The 20,455-nt window shown below is 38.0% G+C and overlaps 1 protein-coding gene across 1 annotated transcript in view; it reads right to left on the reverse strand.

Annotated features, from left to right (window-relative positions):
* Positions 1-20,455, reverse strand: part of LOC114104931 (uncharacterized) — a 343,694-nt gene that overhangs the window by 60,692 nt on the left and 262,547 nt on the right. Inside the window, exons 31-34 of the mRNA XM_071610374.1 lie at positions 8,816-9,133; positions 3,644-3,736; positions 3,255-3,569; positions 1,358-1,672 (exon numbers count right to left, since the gene is read on the reverse strand). Coding sequence (XP_071466475.1) covers positions 1,358-1,672; positions 3,255-3,569; positions 3,644-3,736; positions 8,816-9,133 — 1,041 coding nt within the window. The remainder of the gene's footprint in view (positions 1-1,357; positions 1,673-3,254; positions 3,570-3,643; positions 3,737-8,815; positions 9,134-20,455) is intronic.

The following is a 20,455-nucleotide window of genomic DNA, read 5'->3' on the forward strand; positions in this document are numbered from 1 at the left end:
AAGAGAAAGAGGAAGAAAATTGGGTACCAGTAAAGAAACGACAAACCCAGAGAAAAGTACAAGGTAATTTATAACTTCAACTCTAACTATCTTACCTATGGGAGAAACACATGGTTCTTACAAGCTTTAGATCAAGTTTGGAGTGTTGTTCTGAGAGGGACTCTTCTCGCACAAAAGAGAGTTTTAGAGAAAAAACTGATCACATTGCTCAGCAAGCTCTCCGAGTGCTGTGAGTGGGGGTCATCTTGAGAAGGTACCCATTGTACGGGCTAAACTGTGCTGGGATTATAAGATATAGGTTTAGTCATAATTCAACATCTCTGGGTCACCCCTCCACAGTGACTGGGTGGAAGAGTGACCACCTACATTCTCAGATAGGAAGAGTGACTGCCAGAAACACACTGAGATTGTGGCAGAGGAGGGACTAAAGTTCTCATTGATATGTGATCCTTCTTTATATGAAGAGGAGTGATTCTAGTCTCATATGGTTGCACACACGGGCCATGTTTGAGAGCTCAGAGACCACACCTAGCAATTCACCACATTTTGTGCCCCATCTCTAGGGTGGAGCTTAAGTGGTTTGATTGCTTATACCACTTTTTACAGGTGTTCCAAGGATTCACCAAGACTAGGACACTTGGCATGCCCCATGGGCATGAGATCTCTAGAGCAATTGTGTGCCCACAGTTGGGTCCACAAACTCCTGAAGGAAGGGCTTATGGTGACTTTGACTTCTGCTATGCCCCCACATTTGCAAACAGAACCCCTTCAGCATGATTATGGCCTGCACCATCAACATTCCTTAACCTCCATGCAGGAAATGAGGAGCTAAATGAGCAGGCATATCAGACCATATCCTAGCTTTTTTGATGGAAATTCAAAAGAATGACAACTGGTTTCTTTTTTAGCCTATTAAACCCACATACTTGGTGGATTCAAATGTTAAATGACAGGTAAGAGTTCTCTGCCTGCCAGTATTTTGTCTGGGAAGAATTTTTGATGTACATTTTTCTTTTTTAATATTACATTTTTATATTTTCCTTACTATTACATATTTAATGCATTTTAAAATTCTTTAAATGGATTTTTCTCTTTTTTTCTCATATTTTCTTTATATAAAATAGATATCTTCTTATATTTATATCCCCTTTATTCTTCTAAAGAGAAGGTATTTTCTTCTGTAGCCTTCCTTTTCGAATTAATTTTTCCTTATTAATTTACTTTATTGTTCTTTTTGTATTTATTCTTTCCTTTATCTATTGCTTTTTAACTTGTTATTAAGTTTAAATGATTATTGCTGAATTTTTATAGTACTTTTTAGTAATAGTAATTTTTATAGTACAAATACACAGGTCACCTGTACACGTGATATGAGCTTCCTCATTTGAAGGGCAAGATTGGTGTTTCCAGGGCTCAGAAGGACACTGCCAGAGAGAGGTATCAGTTTCCCGACAGCGAATTCCATCCACCCAGCGGGGTCTAGAACCTTCCCTGGAAGGAACCAAGAAATCCAGGGTCCCACTGTCCCCACAGCCAAGCTGTCTGCAGATCACGGACAAGGTCACAGCTTCCATGGGGCTGTGGCAGACACTGCCCCAGGTGTTGTTGTAGAAAACCTCCAGCCACCCAGCACACTCCTGGTCCTTGCTCACCAGCCTGAGGGCCAGGAATTCTGAAAGCAAGAGGAGGAAAACAGGGCACAGTAAGCATTCAACTCTTACTGCTGTGTTTTTTTTTTTTAATATTTATTTTTTAGTTCTCAGCGGACACAACATCCTTTTTTGTATGTGGTAAATTTTATTATTCCTAAGTAGTGAATGCTCCTTGCTGACTGTCCTGAGGAAGTGCCCACTAGGTGGAAGACTGAAAATTTTTTTGTCCCTCTAACCTGTTTTGCTAACTTGTACCTCTCTTTCTGTTTCTATAACAATGTCATATTAGCAAATGAATAGGCAGGAATACTGATTTGGGGGCTTTCCAGGAAGTAAACTCTTTATCTACTATCTGATCATCCATCTGACAGACCCTAGAAGAGCAGGGTGGGAGAGAGGGTGGCAGAATTGTGGAGATCCAAATATGTCCACTCCCTGATCCTCAGAGCCTGTGAATATTTTACCTCATTGCAAAAGAGCTTTTCAGACAGATTTAAAGAAATCCTTTTATGGATCATTCTGGATCTTCCTGGATTAATAGGTGAGCACAATCTAATTATATCCTTTGACCTGTATGGTCAAAAGCAGATAATTCTTTCTGAAAATGTGAACATGGAATAATGGTCAGAATGTTGCAATGCTATTGTATTGAAGAGGAAAGGGGCCATGATACAAGGAATTCAGACAACTTATAGAAGCTGAAAAAGGCTAGATTGGAGTCTTCCCAGAGCTTCAGCTGCTATAGCCTGCTGACACCTTATTTATAGCCCAGACAGACCCAGGTCAAAATTCTAACCTACACACTGTAAGACGATAAATTTGTGTTGTTTTGACCACTCAGTCTATGGTAACTTGTTACAGCAGGAATATAAAACTAATTCAGTGGGTCAGGATGTTGCTCCCACATGTCACAGAAGAATGATGACTGCTTTAAATGAACACTGTAGAGAATGACTGTGTCAGGGGACAGTGCTGAGAAGGAAGGAGCAGAAGCTCAGTTGCTGCAGCAGTAAATGAAAGCACCTTATTTTCTCTGCTGGAAGAACAGGAACTGTCCTTCCCTTTCTTCTGTCCTCATTCCTGTCCTAGGGCTCAGACACCATCCTGTAGACCTTGGGGAGAGGTGCATGGAGTACTCCATACATGGCATACATTAAGGGCATCTGAGTGGCAGGCCATTCCCCTCATGCTAGGCGTGTGAGCGGCAGGCCGCTTACCCCATAGGCATAGCACTGGGTGTGGGGCCATGTGTTGCAGTCCCTGTGCTTGCTCCATGGCCCACTCCTCAATTGGTCATTGCAATGACAGCAGAAATTGCATTGGTAGCTGCCTGTAATCTGTTTAGCTACTGCCTGGATATATACAAATAAAAATATATTTAATTTATATATATTTACTGCCTAAATATATATAAATTAAATATATATAAATGTGCAATATAAGCAGACCTGCTTCCTGCTTGGTCTCAGGAGGTCTTGATTAGCGACTCCGCAGCCACACTTTCCTCTACCCTGTTCCGTGGATCTCCTCACTGGACGAGAAAGAGCTCATGCACAGACCCTCTCTTGCCCTCCCAGCCTATGCACAGTGTGTGGAGCAGACCTGAGCAGATGACCCCAGCATCATCCTTGTGACTGCAGTTGTGCTGCCCCCAGCCCTGGGAAGGGCACTGCCACACATGAGTCTCCTCTCCTGTGCAGTTCACTTCATCCAGCCAGATGGGCCCTGATCCCTCTCCAAAGTGAGCAGAGATGGTGGCCTCCAGGGCCACTCCACAGCCCAGCTGTCTGCACACCACGTGGGCATCACTCAGGTCCCAGCTGTCATCACAGATGGAGCCCCAGGAACCCTGCTGCAGGATCTCCACTCTCCCTGCACAGGGACTGCCCCCGTCCACCAGGCGGAGCTGTCTGCTGTCTGAGAGACAGGGTCATGTCAGTGGGCAGTTATACAGTGATTGGGAAGGCTCTGGTGCTGGGGTCCTTGCTCACCTGAGCAGTTGGCAGTGTGGCCCTCTGAGGCTGCAGAGCCTGCTGGGTCAGACCAGGAGTCATTGCACTGGAGCAGCAGCTGGGTCTGGTTTCCTACCAAAAGGTTTAGAGAAAAGGAAACTGAATTAAACTAGACAATAACCTAGTGATGATATCTCAAAACTAAAGCCCACTATTAGTTATTTTCTATCTCCAGAGCTCATCTTCTATTTAAGATTTCTGCTGTGGCTTTTGACACACTTTTTTTTTTTAAATCAAGTACCAGGAATGACTATAGAAAGTGTGAATATATTAGTGCTGCTTAAGAGCATTGCATATCTCCCAGGGAAGAAAGACTTTTTGGAATCTAGTTCAGGGAAAAGTAAAAACTAACATCAGTTATTTTGTCCTGGAGGTATTTGACCATTCAAAGATAGTAGTTGAGACTCTGAAAAATCTCAGCATATTTGCCACATTTTCCTGTGAGTATACTAGTAAAAATTAGGGTAGACCAAAGAGGAGAATCCTTTTAAACATTCAGAAAACTTGTATCATATTTTGTGAACTAAAAGATTTTTTGTCATAGGAATGAGTGCCCAATAACTCACCATTTCACTTTTCTTTGTATAATGTGATCTACCCTAAATAAAGTGAATTGAAAAAGCAAAATAAAATCATTTCTGAATGTTTTGTAGGAAGAAATATTTTTCAAATACAATGTTTGTCAAGAAAAAAAAACAAAAACAACCACAATTATAAAAGCGTTTAGGAAGAAAATGAAGTGAACAAAGGAGAAAAAAAGGAAAGATTTTCAGAGGGTGGTCCTGGTGAATTACCTTATAGGTAATTAAAATAATCACAATTACATTTTGTAAATTAAATGACATGATGGGAAGGCTGGGGTATAGTTCAGTTTGTAGAGCGCTTGCCTTGCATGCACAAGGCTCTGGGTTCAATCCCCAGCACCACATACACACACACACACACAAAAAAAAAAAAAAAAAAAAAAGAATCAATAAATGACATGATGGGAATTTTGGTAGAGAAATGATCACAAAAATCCAACAAATATTTGAGAGTTAATATTATTAAAAAGAACCAATAAAAAGTCAGTAGCTAAAAATGAGAAACCAGAGGATAAGTGTAACAATAATGTAGATCAGTACAAAATATAAATAGTAAGTGGGAAAATACAGAGTGAAGAACAGAAAGACAAAAACATAGGAAATATAATAGGAAATGAAGAGACATGGTGAGAGAACCTAACATTCCTATATACTCTACAAGTTTTAGGTATTAAGGCCATTAGTGGTAGTGCAAAAGTATAAATTAGAAAATACACAAAGTGAGATATTTAACACACCTGTCATTTTAAAAAATACCCACAGTATCTGTGACACTCTATCTATTGATCTATGCAGTCCATTTCTCCTTCCCTCCAATCTGGGCTGACAGGAGTGAGTTGTCTATATACAACAGAATGTGGTGAAGCCAGCACAGCTTGACTTAAGAACCTTGCTAAGAAAGTCATGCCTCCTCCTCTTCACTTAGTAGTATGTTTGCTTTATGGGAAATCTACTCTGTAGAGACTATCATGTGGGAGAGAGCATTTGCAGGTGGTTCTGTCAGCAACCCCAGGTGAACTTCAAGCTACTAGCCATGTGAATGAACTGTCCTGGATTCCCATCTTGGTCAAGTCTACAATGACCTCAGCTCCAGATGAGATCCAAGTGCAACCTCATGAGACCACAAATGCAACTGCCAAGAGCCCTTGCCAAATTTGTGAATCTGGAAATCATGGGCAAAATAAAATGAATTCTTTATTGGTGTCACTATTTTTTTTTGGTGGGGGGGAGGAATGGATTAAAAAGCAATAGCAACCAGGACAATTACATTTACTCTGAAACAGTAATCGTATATTCCCATGTTTACTGTGGCACTATTCACAATAGCTACTATATGGAATCAGGTGCCCATTGAAAGACAAATTCATGAAGCAAATGTGGTATAAATACAGTCATAAACAAAATGGAGTCCTGCCTTTTGCATCAAATGGTAGGAACTGTAGGACATCATGTTAAGTTCAATAACCCAGACACAGAAAGAAAAGTACTACAAGTTCTCCATTATATGTGGAAGCCAACAAGGTTACTTTATGGAATTTGGCAATGACACTGTGATTATGTAAGAAAATCTTTTTTTTTAAACTTATTTATTTTTATTAGTTACACATGACAATACAATGATCTTGACATATCATACATGTAAGAAAATCTTGAAAATATGTGAAGACTGAGGGGACATATCACCTTATCCACTTACTCTTAACTAACCACTAAAAATATTTTATATATTCAGGGATAAATATGGCATAATTATAGGATAATACAGAAAAATAATAGTATTGAGAAATATGTGTTAGGTTACTTGGGAATTTTATACTATCTTTGAAGCTTATTCAGATTTCTAAAATTATCAAAGAATAAAAAAATTTAAAAAACAGAAAGAGAAAGAAGAAAAACAAAGCCATAAAAAAGCGAAGCTGAAAACTAGTAGTTATATTTTAGATACTGGGTGTCCTCCAAAAGCTCATGTGTGAGACAATGCAAGAAAGTTTAAAAATTAAATGATCAGAGTATATGAGCCTTAACCTAATCAGCACATTAATCCTCTGATAATATTAACTGAGTGCTGACTATAGGCAGGTAGGGTGTGGCTGGATTAGGTAGGTGCCTGGTGGTCTGTCTTTGGGGTTTATATATTGTCCTTGTTGAGCAGAGTTCTCCCTATTTCTGCTTCTTGGTGGCCATCTCTTGACCTGCCTTCTCCTGCTACACTCTTCCACCATGATATTCTGTTTTACCTCGAGGCCCAGGGAATGAAGTCAGCTATCTAAATACTGAGACCTCTGAAGCCATGAACTTCAAAATAAAACTTTTCTCTGAAAGTTGTTCTTCTCAGGCCTTTTTGTCACAGCAGCTAAAAAGCTGACAAAACACTAGTAGAATTAATTCCTAGGACATTTCACTAAAAGAAACACTAAACCATCATAAACATAAAATACCAAGAATACACCTAGTAAAAGTTATGTATAATCTCTGAGAGAAACTAGAGATATACATTATAAGTTAATTAGCTCCATATTGATGTTTGGGTCAAATCAAAACTCAGTCTAAAGACCATGATGTTTTTATTGTATTAAATATATCAAGTCGTTTATAAAATTTATGTAAAATGCACAATACCGAGTATGACCAATGCACCGGGCAGGAAAAACAACACAATTAGAACAGTACTCTTTAAAAATGTTAATCAGACTGCTGTAAAGTTATAATAATTAAGGAGGCATGCATGGCTACAAGCATAGAAAATGACAGAATGGAACAAAACAGAGTATAGAGCAAAAATCAGAAATATCTGCACCCTGAGTATTTCAATGGTGGACCACAGTGGGGAAAGGGCTTTTCAGTAATGATTCTGAGTCAATTGGATGTCCAAACAATAATGTGAGACTATATTCACACCACACACCCCATATGTACAATACCAACCCCAGAAACATTATGCAATTATATGTAAAAGAAAAGTAATTAAACATGTATAAGACCCTCTTGGAGAATATTTTTATGATCTTATGATAGCACGGTTCTATTTAAAATGACAATAGATGAATGGATAAAAATGTGGCATATATACACAATGGAATTTTACTCAGCAATAAAAGAGAATAAAATCATGGTATTTGCAGGTAAATGGATGGCGTTGGAGAAGATAATGCTAAGTGAAGTTAGCCAATCCCCGCCCCCCCTAAAAAATGCCAAATATTTTCTCTGTATAAGGAGGCTGACCCATAGTGGAGTAGGGAGGGGGACATGGGAGGAATATATGAATTCTAGATAGGGAAGAGTGGAGAGAGGGAAAGGCAGGAGGCAGGGGATTAGCTAGGATGGTGAAATGTGATGGACATTATTATCCAAAGTGCATGTACGAAGACATGAACTGGGTGTCAACATAATTTGTATATGAACAGAGATATGAAAAATTGTGGTATATATGTGTAATAAGAATTATAATACAAAAAAGTACATGTATAAAGACATGAGTTGGTGTGAACATACTTTATATACAAAGATATAAAGAATTGTGCTCTAAATGTGTAATAAGAATTGTAATGCATTCCACTGCTGTCGTGTATTTAAAAAAATAAATTCAATAAAAGATAAAAAAGAATTGTAATACATTCTGCTGTCATGTATTTAAAAAAATAAAATCAATTAAAAAATGAAAACAGAGGGGTTGAGGCTGTAGCCTAGTGGCAGAGCCCTTGTCTAAGAGTGTCTGAGGAACTGGCTTCAATCTTTAGCACCACACAATAAAAAATTAAAAAATAAAATATAGGCAATATGTCCATTTACAACAAAAAAAATTAAAAATGGACATTAGAACACTAAGTGTACAGGGAATATTGACATTCCGTGTTTCACTGAGAACAAGAATTTGACTCCAAAAATAGAATCCATATTAAGGGAGGAAAACTAAAAGGACAAGGATTAAAAATCATATACAAATATATCCATATTTGCACTAAAAGATACTGACATGATAATTTGTAGGATCATTATTTGGATACTCAAAAAATGCAAACAACTCAAACCTCTACCTCATTTGAATAGATCAACACATGATTCTGTGGTTATTTGGCAGAAAACTCTACAGCAATAAAAATAAATGAAGCTTGACTAAAAATAAAGACATGGGTGAATTCTAAACATTATGTTGAGTCATAGTAGACATGAAAAAAGAACATACTGTATGATTTTACATAAAGCTCAAGATGTGCAAAAATATTTTGCAGAAGTTAGAGTGATCTTCTTTGGAAAGGAGGAGGGCATGGTGACTGGAGAGATGTGCAGGTTACTCCTGGGAGCTGCTGATACTCTCTGATGGCCCAGAAGAGGAACACAACAGAGTTGTCATTCATTGTTATACATTGTTGTCCATGAATTTGAAAAAATAAAAAGGCTTACTTAAAAATATTGCTCTTAATACCACTTGACAAGGCCTGAAAGATGAATGATCATTTAGAGGAATCCTATTTTACCACAGAATGTTTCATTTTTGAAGTCAGCTCTCCATGCTGTCTGCTCTTAGAGACACATCACTCTAGTACCATCCAGCCCTGACCTGTCTTACCTGAGCAGACCACAGAGGCTGTGTTTCCATGGGCACAAGCAGGAACACCCAGGGCAGTCACAGGACAATTCCACAGGAAGGACTCAGACCCTGAGCAGTGAAATCGGTCTCTCCAGATCTCATCTCCTCCTTCCACAAAGTATGCTCCCTTTGGGGTGGAGATGGCGACTCCACAGCCCAGTTGACGGCAGACAACATTGGCATTGGCCATATTCCAGTGGGAGGCACAGAGTGTTCTCCAGCCTCCAGAGGTCTTCATCTCCACTTGACCCTCACACTGAGAGCTGCCATTTTTCATGAGCCGAACATCTGTATATCCTGGTAGAAGACAGGGCTTTAGCAACATCACACATTTTTCTTACCCTCCCCCCCCCCCCCAGAGTGCATAGGGAGATTAACATCCTGTTGTGAGTCTCACCTGAGCAGACAACTTGCACAGTCCCTCTGTGGGGACACCTTCCTTCAGGACAGGGCACTCTGGGGCAGAACCAGAGCTCAAGCTCCTGTCCTTTACACTGGAACTCTTCAGCCCAGACCTGTTCACTGTCCTCTCTAAAGGGCAGGTTCCCCAGGACAGATGCAGCTTTGCCACACCCCAGCTCTGCACAGATGACCTGGGCTGTGGGTAGTGTGAAATTTCCATCAGATACTGGAATCCACTCTCCTCCAGAATTCACTTCCACTTGCCCAGAACAAGGTCCATGTCCTCCAACCAAATGCACAAATCCTATAGAAGAAATAAATAAACAACAACAGATATCAGAGGATAAAATTGGAAGATACAATTCACAGTTAAAGCTGTGAAATATTTTTATTTTTCAGGTTTGCGGTGTAGGGAGTGGATGAATAGATGGTGCCAGAATGCAAATTCTCTAAGCAATTGTCTGAAGACAAATTTTGGAGAAAGAATTTAAAGGTCTGTTCTAAATTGCTGATTCAAGAATAAATATATGTCCATGAAATGAATGAAAAAAAAAATATATATATACATTTATATATATTATATATATCTATAGTGTGTATGTACATATGTTTTCCTTTTAAATGGACATTTTATTCTTTATATTATAGAAGTATCTCTGTGTTTGTATGACTGACGTTGACACTCCACCTCCCTTCTTTTCTTTTCTTTTTTAAATATAGGATCCATATCTATTCACTGAATTTGAACTCAGTATAGAAAAAGACTAGAATTAATTTTTTACTATTTTATGCCCTGAAACTTTCAATTCACAGATTTACAGATAATAATTACAACTAAGACAACATTTGTTAATAAATGAAAACATTCAATACATATTTAAAACTGACAATTTACATTTATTTCCTATTTAGGGATAGAAAGAGCCCACTAAATAATGTGAGTCTGAGATAGAAACCAGGTTATTTTGACTAAAGTAATTTTGGTTCTTTACATCATCATTTCCATTAAAGAAGACAGAGAGGTCATTTAAAAGTAGGAACAAAATTTATTCAGAGATTTGAGCATTTTTTTGTATTGTGTTTTTTTAAGGGTTCATTTTTTCATAACAAACAGAGTTTGAAGAATCCATTTATTGAAACTGATCATGATGTGATTTCAAGTATGAGTTCAGACATTTGGGGGGCATCTAGTTATAGATGGGAAATTGTAATATAATAGTAATTTTATGTAGTGAAGATATTCAGCAAGGAATCCTTTCTCAAGAGAATAATGTGTTCATTAATTTTCCCCCAATAAACAATCAAAGTGGAACAGACATCAAAAGTATAGTCTAGGAGCACAGGCAGGCCCAGGAGAGTGTTCCCTCTAAAAATGGAACAAGAGAGGGAATGCCCTCTTTCACCACTTCTATTTAACATAGTTCTTGAAACACTGGCCAGAGCAATGAGACAGATGAAAGAAATTAAAGAAATATAGATAGGAAAAGATGAACTCAAATTAGTACTATTTGCAGATGATATGATTCTATACCTAAAAGATCCAAAAAAATTCCACCAGAAAACTTCTAGAACTGGTGAATGAATTCAGTAAGGTAGCAGGATATAAAAATCAACATCCATAAATCAAAGGCATTTCTGTATATCAGTGACAAATCCTCTGAAAGAGAAATGGGGAAAACTACCCCATTTACAATAGCCTCAAAACAAACAAACAAACAAACAAAACAAACAAACAAAAAACCCTTGGGGAATCAACTTAACAAAAGAAGTGAAAGACCTGTACAGTACAGAATGCTAAAGAGAGAAATTAAAGACTACCTTAGAAGATGGAAAGATCTCCCTTGTTCTTGGATAGGCAGAATTAATATTGTCAAAATGACCATAGTACCAAAAGCAGATTTAATGCAATTCCAATCAAAATCCCAATGACATTCCTCATAGAAATAGAAAAACAGTCATGAAATTCATCTGGAAAAATAAGAGACCCAGAATAGCTAAAGCAATCCTAAGCAGTAAGAGTGAAGCAGGTGGCATCAATATACCAGACCTTAAACTATACTATAATAACAAAAATGGCATGTTATTGGCACCAAAATAGACTTGTAGATCAATGGTACAGAATAGAGGACACAGAGATAAACCCACATAAATACAGTGATCTTATATTAGACAAAGGCATCAAAAATATATATTGGAGAAAAGATAGCCTCTTCAACAAATGGTGCTGGGAAAATGGGAAATGCATATGCAACCAAATAAAATTAAATCCCTATCTCTCACCATGCTCAAAACTCAACTCAAAGTGGGTCAAGGACCTAGGAATTCAACCAGAGACCCTGCACCTAACAGAAGAAAAAGTAGGCCCAAATCTCCATCATGTTGGATTAGGCCCCGACTTCCTTAATAAGAGTCCTATAGCAAAAGAATTAAAATTGTGAATCAATAAATAGGATGGATTCAAACTAAAAAGCTTCTTCTCAGCAAAGGAAACAATCAGTGAGGTGAATAGAGAGCCTACAGAATGGGAGCAAATTTTTACCACATGCGGAAGGGATCCAAGATGGCGGAATAGAGGAGGTACTATTTCTGGCTGCTCTGTGGAACTAAACCAAGAAAACAGTCAGGAGGCCTCTCCACAAGGTCTCACCTATTCTGAATATAACATCTCAGAGCATATGACAGGACCCATATACAGCAGATTTTCACAGAAACCATCAGAGTTGCAACCACCTGTGCAGAAATCAGAGACTCTGTGTTCCAGTAAGACTCTGAACTTCGGACCCAAAGCCTGCAGTTCTAGCGCACATGGCTCTCAAGCCATGGAGCAGAATCACCTAATCAGCTGCACCTGCTCCCACACAGGCCACATGGCTGCAATCTAGCCACAGCACAAAGCCATCCCATCTCCCCCCACCTCACCAGACACCCCAGAGCTGGAAGCAGATAGACTCCATCTTGGAAAACCTCTCTCGCCATTTTTTGGTGGGCGTGGCTATCTGTGTAGACCTCCATTTGAACAGGTACCTGGTTTCCAACTTCCTCCCCTTCCCCCCTTCCCAGCTGAGATTACTCTGCACAGTGACTACCCAGCACAAAAACTGCTCTCAGCTGAACAGCTTGCTCCAGGTGGGTGGTGCCCTGTGGTGCCCAGGGCACCACCCACCTGGAGCAAGCCTGAGGGTGAGAGATCCTGCAGTTAGGACCTGATAAGCAAAGGAGGGGAGGGGTTAGTGACAAAAGAGTGAAAAACCTGTAGCAAACCAGAGAGACCAGGACTCGGAAGCTCCAGACAGGAGAGGGAGACTATACCATGGGCTCAAGTCCTCTCAACCTGGTTAAGACAATCTACTGAAAGAGAAAAGAGGCAGAAAGGAAATGAAATTCTAAAAGATCTTTTTTTTTTTGGCCTTCTTATCCGTATTCTTCTTCCTCTACCCTTCTATCCTCTGGCCCTCACAACCCCAACATACATGAAACCAAGAACTTTACATGAAATAGAACTATGAGAACTGAGTCACATGAATAATATAGAGGAATTGCATAAGCCCCCCCATTTTTTCTTTTTAAAAAATTCTCCTTTCTTTCTTTTTAAATCTTTTTTCTCTTTCTTTCCCTTTTTCTTCTTTCTTCTTCTTGCACCCTCCAAATTTTACTATTTTAACGTCCTGTAATTTTCTAAATACATATGTGTGTCTGTTTTTATGAGCTCTACTGTCTTCCCTTGTACTTGTCTACCTTAAGTTACCTCCTATCTATTCCCCTGCTTCTAACCCTCTTCATTAGATTTCTCCTTCAAATTTCCTAAGTTATATTAACCCCATACCCTCACATCTTTCCCCTTTAGCATATCATCTTATGCCTGACCTCCAGTTCACTGTCCACCACCAGAAACTGTACACCTTTTATGAAACTAGTGATTATATTTTATATAATCATATATATTCCATTATGAATCCAACATTTCTGGACATTGAGACTTACTATAAGTGTCTTAATAACAATAATTTGTTCATAGGTGATGTACTGTTGATATTAGAATCTGTTAACATTGTCCTTCCCCACAAAGGAGGGATCTTGAAAACATACAAGAGCACTAAAAATCCATAGGGTAAAAACAATAACACACCAGTCACATGTAGCTGTAAAAACAACAACAACAACAAAAAAAAGAAAGAAAGAAATTCGAGCAACATGAAAAGACAAGAGAAGAAAGTACCACAAATAATTCAAGACAACACAGTATTAGAAGAATTGACAGCACATCAGAAAGAATGACAGAGAAAGATTCCAGGTTATACATGATAAAATGTTTTGGGATCTCATAGAAGACATTAGATAACAAATATAGGCAGTGAAAGATCACTTTGACAATGAGCTACATAAACAAATCCAAGAAGCAAAAGATCACCTCAACAGGGAGATAGATGTTATACAAAAAAACTCAAACAGAAATCCTTAAAATGAAGGAAATAAGAAACCAAATTAAAAACTCAAAGGCGAGCATCACCAATAAAGTAGACCATTTAGAAGATAGGACATCAGACAATGAAGATAAAGTATATCATCTTGAAAAGAACTTAGACAGCACAGTGAAAATGTAAGAAACCATGAGCAGAATATCCAAGAAATATGGGATAGAATAAAAAGACCAAATTTAAGAGTTATTGGGATAGAGGAAGGCATAGAGGTCCAAACCAAAGGAATGAGCAATCTGTTCAATGAAATAATATTAGAAAACTTTCCAGACATGAAGAATGAAACAGAAATCCATATCCAAGAAGCCTACAGGATGCTGAATGTACAAAAAAAATCACAATAGATCCACACCAAGACATATTATAATGAAAATGCTGAACATACAGAATAAGAAGAGAGTTTTAAAAGCCACAAGAGAAAGGAATCAGATTACATATAGGGGTAAACCAATAAGGATAACAGCAGATTTTTCAACACAGACACTGGAAGCTAGAAGATCCAGGTACAACATATTTTAAGTTCTGAAAAATAATGGGTGCTGGTGGAGGATGGGAAAGGCAGCGGAGCACAACAGACACTAGTATGGCAATATGTAAATCAATGGATGTGTAACTGATGTGATTCTGCAATCTGTGTATGGGGTGAAGGTGGGAGTTCATAACCCACTTGAATCAAAGTGTGGAATATGATATGTCAAGAAATTTGTAATGTTTTGAACAACCAACAATAAAAAATTAAAAAAAAAAGATAATGGGTGCCAATCAAGAATCTTGTATCCGGCAAAATTAAGCTTCAAATTTGAAGATGAAATAAGAACATTCCATGATAAACAAAAGTTAATAAAATTTATAGCTAGAAAACCAGCACTAAAAGGAAATGAAAAACAACAATGAAAACCAGCAGAGGGAGGTAGCACATTAAAGGAAAAAGTAATCAAAGAGGAAAACCAAGTTAAATAACAAAATTAAACAAATAAGGCTGGAAATACAAACAATGTCTCAATAGTGACCCCAAATGTTAATGGATTAAACTTACCAATCAAAAGACATAGGCTAGCAGATTGGATTAAAAAAAGATCCAACAATATGCTGCCTATAGGAGACTCATCTGTTAGGAAAAGCCATACATAGATTGAAGGTGAATGGCTGGGAAATATCATACCACTCACATGGACTGCGGAAGCAAGCAAGGGTTTCCATCCTTGTATCAAATAAAGTAGACTTCAAGCCAAAGTTAATCAAAAGAGATAATGATAAACATTACATACTGCTCAAGGGAACAATACACCAACAAGAAATAAAAATCATAAATATATATGCCCCAAACAATGGTCCAGCTATGTTCATCAAACAAACTCTTTTCAAGTTCAAGAGTCAAACTGACCACAAGACAATAATCATGGAAGACTTTAACACACCTCTCTCACCACTGGATAGATCTTCCAAACAAAAGTTGAATAAAGAAACTGTAGAGATCAATAACACAATTAATAACTTAGAATTAACTGACATATATAGAATATTTCAACTGGTATCAAGTGGATACACTTTCTTCTCAGCAGCATGTGGATCCTTCTATAAAATAGACCATATACTATGCCACAAAGCAACTCTTAGCAAATCCAAAAAAGTAGAGACACTAAAATTTCTTACATACATGACAATAGTGGTATTTTTTTACTACCATTTTATCAGATCATAATGGAATGAAATTGGAAATCAATGACAAAATAAAAAATAAAAATTTATGCATCACATGGAGACTGAACAATATATAATATATAATACTGAATGAACAATGGGTTATAGAAGACATCAAGGAGGAGATTTAAAAAATTCTTAGAGGTAAATGAGAACACAGAAACAACATATCAAAATCTCTGGGACACTATAAAAGCAGTACTAAAAGGAAAATTCATTGCATGGAGTTTACTGGGATGCCTCCTTCCTCTAACAATTTACTTAACACTCTTTCGGTTTGTTTTTTTTACTAATTTCTGATCCCATATTTCTACTATAACACAACACAACAAGATAACACCAAACAAAACCGAAACAGAATGAAACAAAAATGGAACAACAAAAAATCATTATATCAGCATTTCTATCCTCCTGAAATGTCCATCCGTCCTTTTTCCCTATCTGTTCCTCAGATGCAAATAGTTTTTCCTCAGATGTGAGCAGTTTTTCTTCCGTCTCACCCATCTCCAGGGACAGGCAACTTAAAACAAAAGCAAAACAAAATGAAAGAAGAATCTTAAAATGGCTACCCATCCTTTCGCCCTGCCCTCAGGGGCGAGCAGTTTACCTTATCACTTACCCTCAGTCTTCCCCATGCGGGCCACCAAATGCGCAGTCTGGCTAGGCACAATTCACGAGCCACTTGTCAAGCAGAAACGAACTTTATTTTTAGAACACACACGCCACACCACACCAGCTGTTCAGGAATTCCCTCAGAGCCCAACTGCCACCACGGGCTTCCAGCGAGCCTCTCAACCCCCCATTCCTCCTGCTCTTGAGGTCGATTGGCTGGGTCACATGGGTGGAGCCAAAAGAGTCCCCTAATGAGCAGCTCCGTAGTCTGAAAAGGCGGGAAACAGCCCAGTGAGCATCACCGCAGAGGAGCCAATCAGCTGGCAGCTGGAAGTTTGCTGGGGCCATGGTGAGCCAATCAGCTGGAAGTTTGCTGGGGCTCCCTCGGCTGTGGCTCTCAACATAAGATATCATCTCACTACAGTCAGAATGGAAGCTATTCTGAAGACAAACAACTTAAGTGTTGGCAAGGATGTGGGGGAAAAGGTACACTCATACATTGCTGGTGGGACTGAAAATTGGTGCAGCCAATTTTGAAAGCAGTATGGAGATTCCTTGGAAATCTGGGAATGGAACCACCATTTGACTTCTTCTAGGTCTATACTCAAAGGACTTAAAAACAGCATACTACAGGGACACAGCCACATCAATGTTTAGAGCAGCACAATTCACAATAGCTAAACTGTGGAGCCAACCTAGATGTCCTTCAGTGGATGAATGGATAAAAAAATGTAACATATATACACAATGGAATTTCACTCAGCATTAAAAAAGAACAAAACCATGGCATTTGCAGGTAAATGGATAGTTTTGGAGAAGATAATGCTAAGTGAAATCAGCCAATCCCCCCAAAAACAAATACTGAATGTTTTCTTCTGATATAAGGAGGTTGACTCATAGTGGGAATAGGAGGGAGAGCATGGGAGGAATAGATGAATTATAGATAGGGAAGCGGGGTGCGAGGGAAAGGGAGAGGCAGGGATTAGCAAGGATGGTGGAATGTGATGGACATCATTATACAAAGTACATGTATGAAGACTTGAATTGGGTGTCAACATACTTTATATTCAAACAGAGATACAAAAATTGTGGTATATATGTGTATTAAGAATTGTAATGCAAAAAAAAAAGAAAAAAGAATAGCGTTACCTTAGATTAGGTAGAGGGAAATGGAAGGAGGGGAAGGCAGGAGATGTGGGGATAAGAAAGATAGTAGAATGAAACAGATACTATTACTTTATGTATGTATGTGGCTGTATGACCAATGTGATTCTACAGTATGTATAATCAGAAAAATGAGAAATTAAATCCCATCTATGTATGATATATTAAAGTATATAAGTGCATTCTACTGTCATGCATAACTAATTAAAACAAATAAAAAATTAAAAGAAATTTTACCACCTGCATATCAGATAGAGCACTAATCTCTAGAATATATAAAGAACTCAAAATCTTAACACCAAAAAAAACCCCACAAATAATTCAATCGATAAAAGGACTAAGTAACATATTTTCAGTATGTCCTCTAATATGACACCTGGATACTTCTCAGAGATGATGTACAATCAATCAACAAATTTATGAAAAAATGTTCAACATCTCTAGCAATTAGAGAAATGCAAATCAAAACTACTATAAGATTCCATCTCACTCCAGCAATAATGGCAGCTATTAAGGATACAAAGAATAATAGGTATTGGTAAGGATGTGGGGAAAAGGGCACACTCTTACATTGCTGGTGGTACTGAAAATTGGCGCAACCAGTCTGGAAAGCAGTATGGAGATTCCTTGGAAAACTGGGAATGGAACCACCATTTGATCCAGCTATCCCACTTCTCAGTCTATACCCAAAGGACTTAAAAACAGCATACTGCAGGGACACAGCCACATAGATATTTATAGCAGCACAATTCACAATAGCTAAATTGTGGATCCAACCAGATAACCTTCAGTAGATGAATGGATAAAGAAAATGTGGCATATATACACAATGGAATATTACTCAGCATTAAAAGAGAATAAAATCATGGCATTTGCAGGTAAATGGATAGAGTTGGAGAATATAATGCTAAGAAAAGGAAGCCAATCCCAAAAAACCAAATGCCAAATGTCTTCTCTGATATAAGGATGCTGATTTATAATGGGGATGCAGGGGGAGCATGGGAGGAATAGATGAACTTTAGGTAGGGCAAAGGGGAGGGAGACGAAGGAAGGGGGCATGGGAGAGGAAAGGTGGTGGAATGAAATGGACACAATTACCCTAAGTACATGTATGAAAACACAAATGGTGAGACTCTACTTTGTGATCAACCAGAGACATGAAAAATTGTGCTCGATTTGTGTAATATGAATTAAATTGCATTCTGCTGTCATATATAACTAAATAGAATAAATAAAATAATTAAAAAACAAAAATCATTAATCTACCTCATTAAAATTGTTACTAAAAATATTATAATTTGAATACTCCCTTTTCTTTCTGAACCTGATGTATTAACATGAAGGGTGGATTCCTGAAGTGTTACTACACTGGTAATTTTAATTTACATCATTATTAAAGAGGGGTAATGAGAATTTACCTTACTTATAGAGTCAAAATTCAGATACAAAAATTCCAAACTGAAATCACTAATCTTTCAGAGGTTATGTTTTAAAGAACATGAGACCTGCAGGCACATCATAAAAATCAGCCCTCAATAATGTTCAGTGACAGGAACAGTAAAGATCAGCCTCCAGAGCAGACACCTGACTAGCTATAGATGTCAAAGAGAGTCATAACACGTGAGGAAAAAATGATACCTGCTCTTTAGAAAACTTCAGAGTGGATTATGAATAAGACCCATTCTAGGGCTTTCCTATTAACATAATTTTTTCAGTATGTCCTCTAACATGACTTTCCATATTGACTAAAGTCTTTTAATTATGTGATAAAACAAATCCTTTCATTGATGTAGAATTGGGTAAGGAATTAATATTATTACAGATATTATTTTACTTTAAAACACAATTTCACTTCTCATAGTTGCGGAGGATGGAAGTGTGAACTCAGTGTCAGCCAGGTTGGCTCCTTCTCTCACGACTATAGGAAGGGGGATCCTTACTCACCCTCCCTCACTTTTGCTGGTCAATGAAAGTCCTTGGTGTGCCTTGGCTCAAAGATCAATAACGTTGGTTGCTGCCTCTATGCTTACCTGTCCCTCTTCTCTTTGCCTGACTCTGTGTCTCCCCTCTTCTGAGAATGAGAGTCAGGTTGGATTAGGAGTGTGAGTGAGAGGCTTTAGAAAATGATTAAAGAATTCAATGCAAAATGGCAGGATGAAAATTCTCCACTTCATTTCTACTATAGTAACTGGCCCTTCTTCTAAATCTGTGATGCTTCAGTGAAGATTTTTTGAATCTCTTCCTATGAAATATCACACTTAGAAGACAGAATCATGTCCCAGTCTAATCAACTGTCCAGGTAGTAAGATTGGTAGGAGGGACACTTGTCTTAGTCTCATGAGACTAAGCAGTGATTGATGACAATGACATGAAAAGAAAAAGAAAAAAATCATGAGGTTCCTTGTTTCTCCTCATGGTTGCACGTTGTTTCAATCATGACAAACACTGGAAATTACACAAGGCATGGTAAGGACATTTTGATATCTGCATGAGACTGGTATTTTAATGACATGTGAATTCTTAATATTGAAATAATTCCATAGAGATTGTCATGTGAGGTACATAGATTTTGGGTTCACCAGAGCCATCTATATGTTTGTTTGAAACAGTATCAACATTTTTTCTGTGTCTTGTGCCTAACATTTCTCAATATGAGGGTAATGGCAGAGCCTAAATGACTTGGGATCCTTACCCATCTTGTGTTTGACTCATCTGAGAAGAGGAGGTGAATTTTCAAGGTGAAGTCTATGCTGACACTGAAGGCCACTCCCCAGCTCCTTGTCCTTGTAAAGGAAATCAGTCTCCCTAATCTCACCTGAAAGATATCAGGACTTATCTTTATGTAGGAGGGACAGCAGAAAAAGAACAATTTTACCAAGAACCACTGACTGGAGAATAAATATAATTAACCAAATTCCATGAAAACTCCAACAGAACAACACAGAAACAAATAAAAGTAACTTTAAAACCTTAAGATTTGCCATTTACATCTTAAACACTAGAGAACAAATTCTGCTTTCTGTGTTATAAATCAGAAGGATAGAGACACACTCATGCTTCAGTTCCAAAGGAGAATGCATCTGGCCCACAGCAAACAACCAAGAAAAATGGTCTTCCTCTGTGGCCTAAGGAACTTGGAGGATTGGCATTAATAAGAACTGAATGTGCAGAATGTGTTTGGTACACGGCAGCAAATAGACTCTTTTGGTGGCTTCTCTAATAGGAACAGACAGATAGGTAACTCACAGGCAAGGTCTGCATGTTG

This window comes from Marmota flaviventris, chromosome 3 (assembly GCF_047511675.1).
Source record: "Marmota flaviventris isolate mMarFla1 chromosome 3, mMarFla1.hap1, whole genome shotgun sequence".
Taxonomy (NCBI): Eukaryota; Metazoa; Chordata; class Mammalia; order Rodentia; family Sciuridae; genus Marmota; species Marmota flaviventris.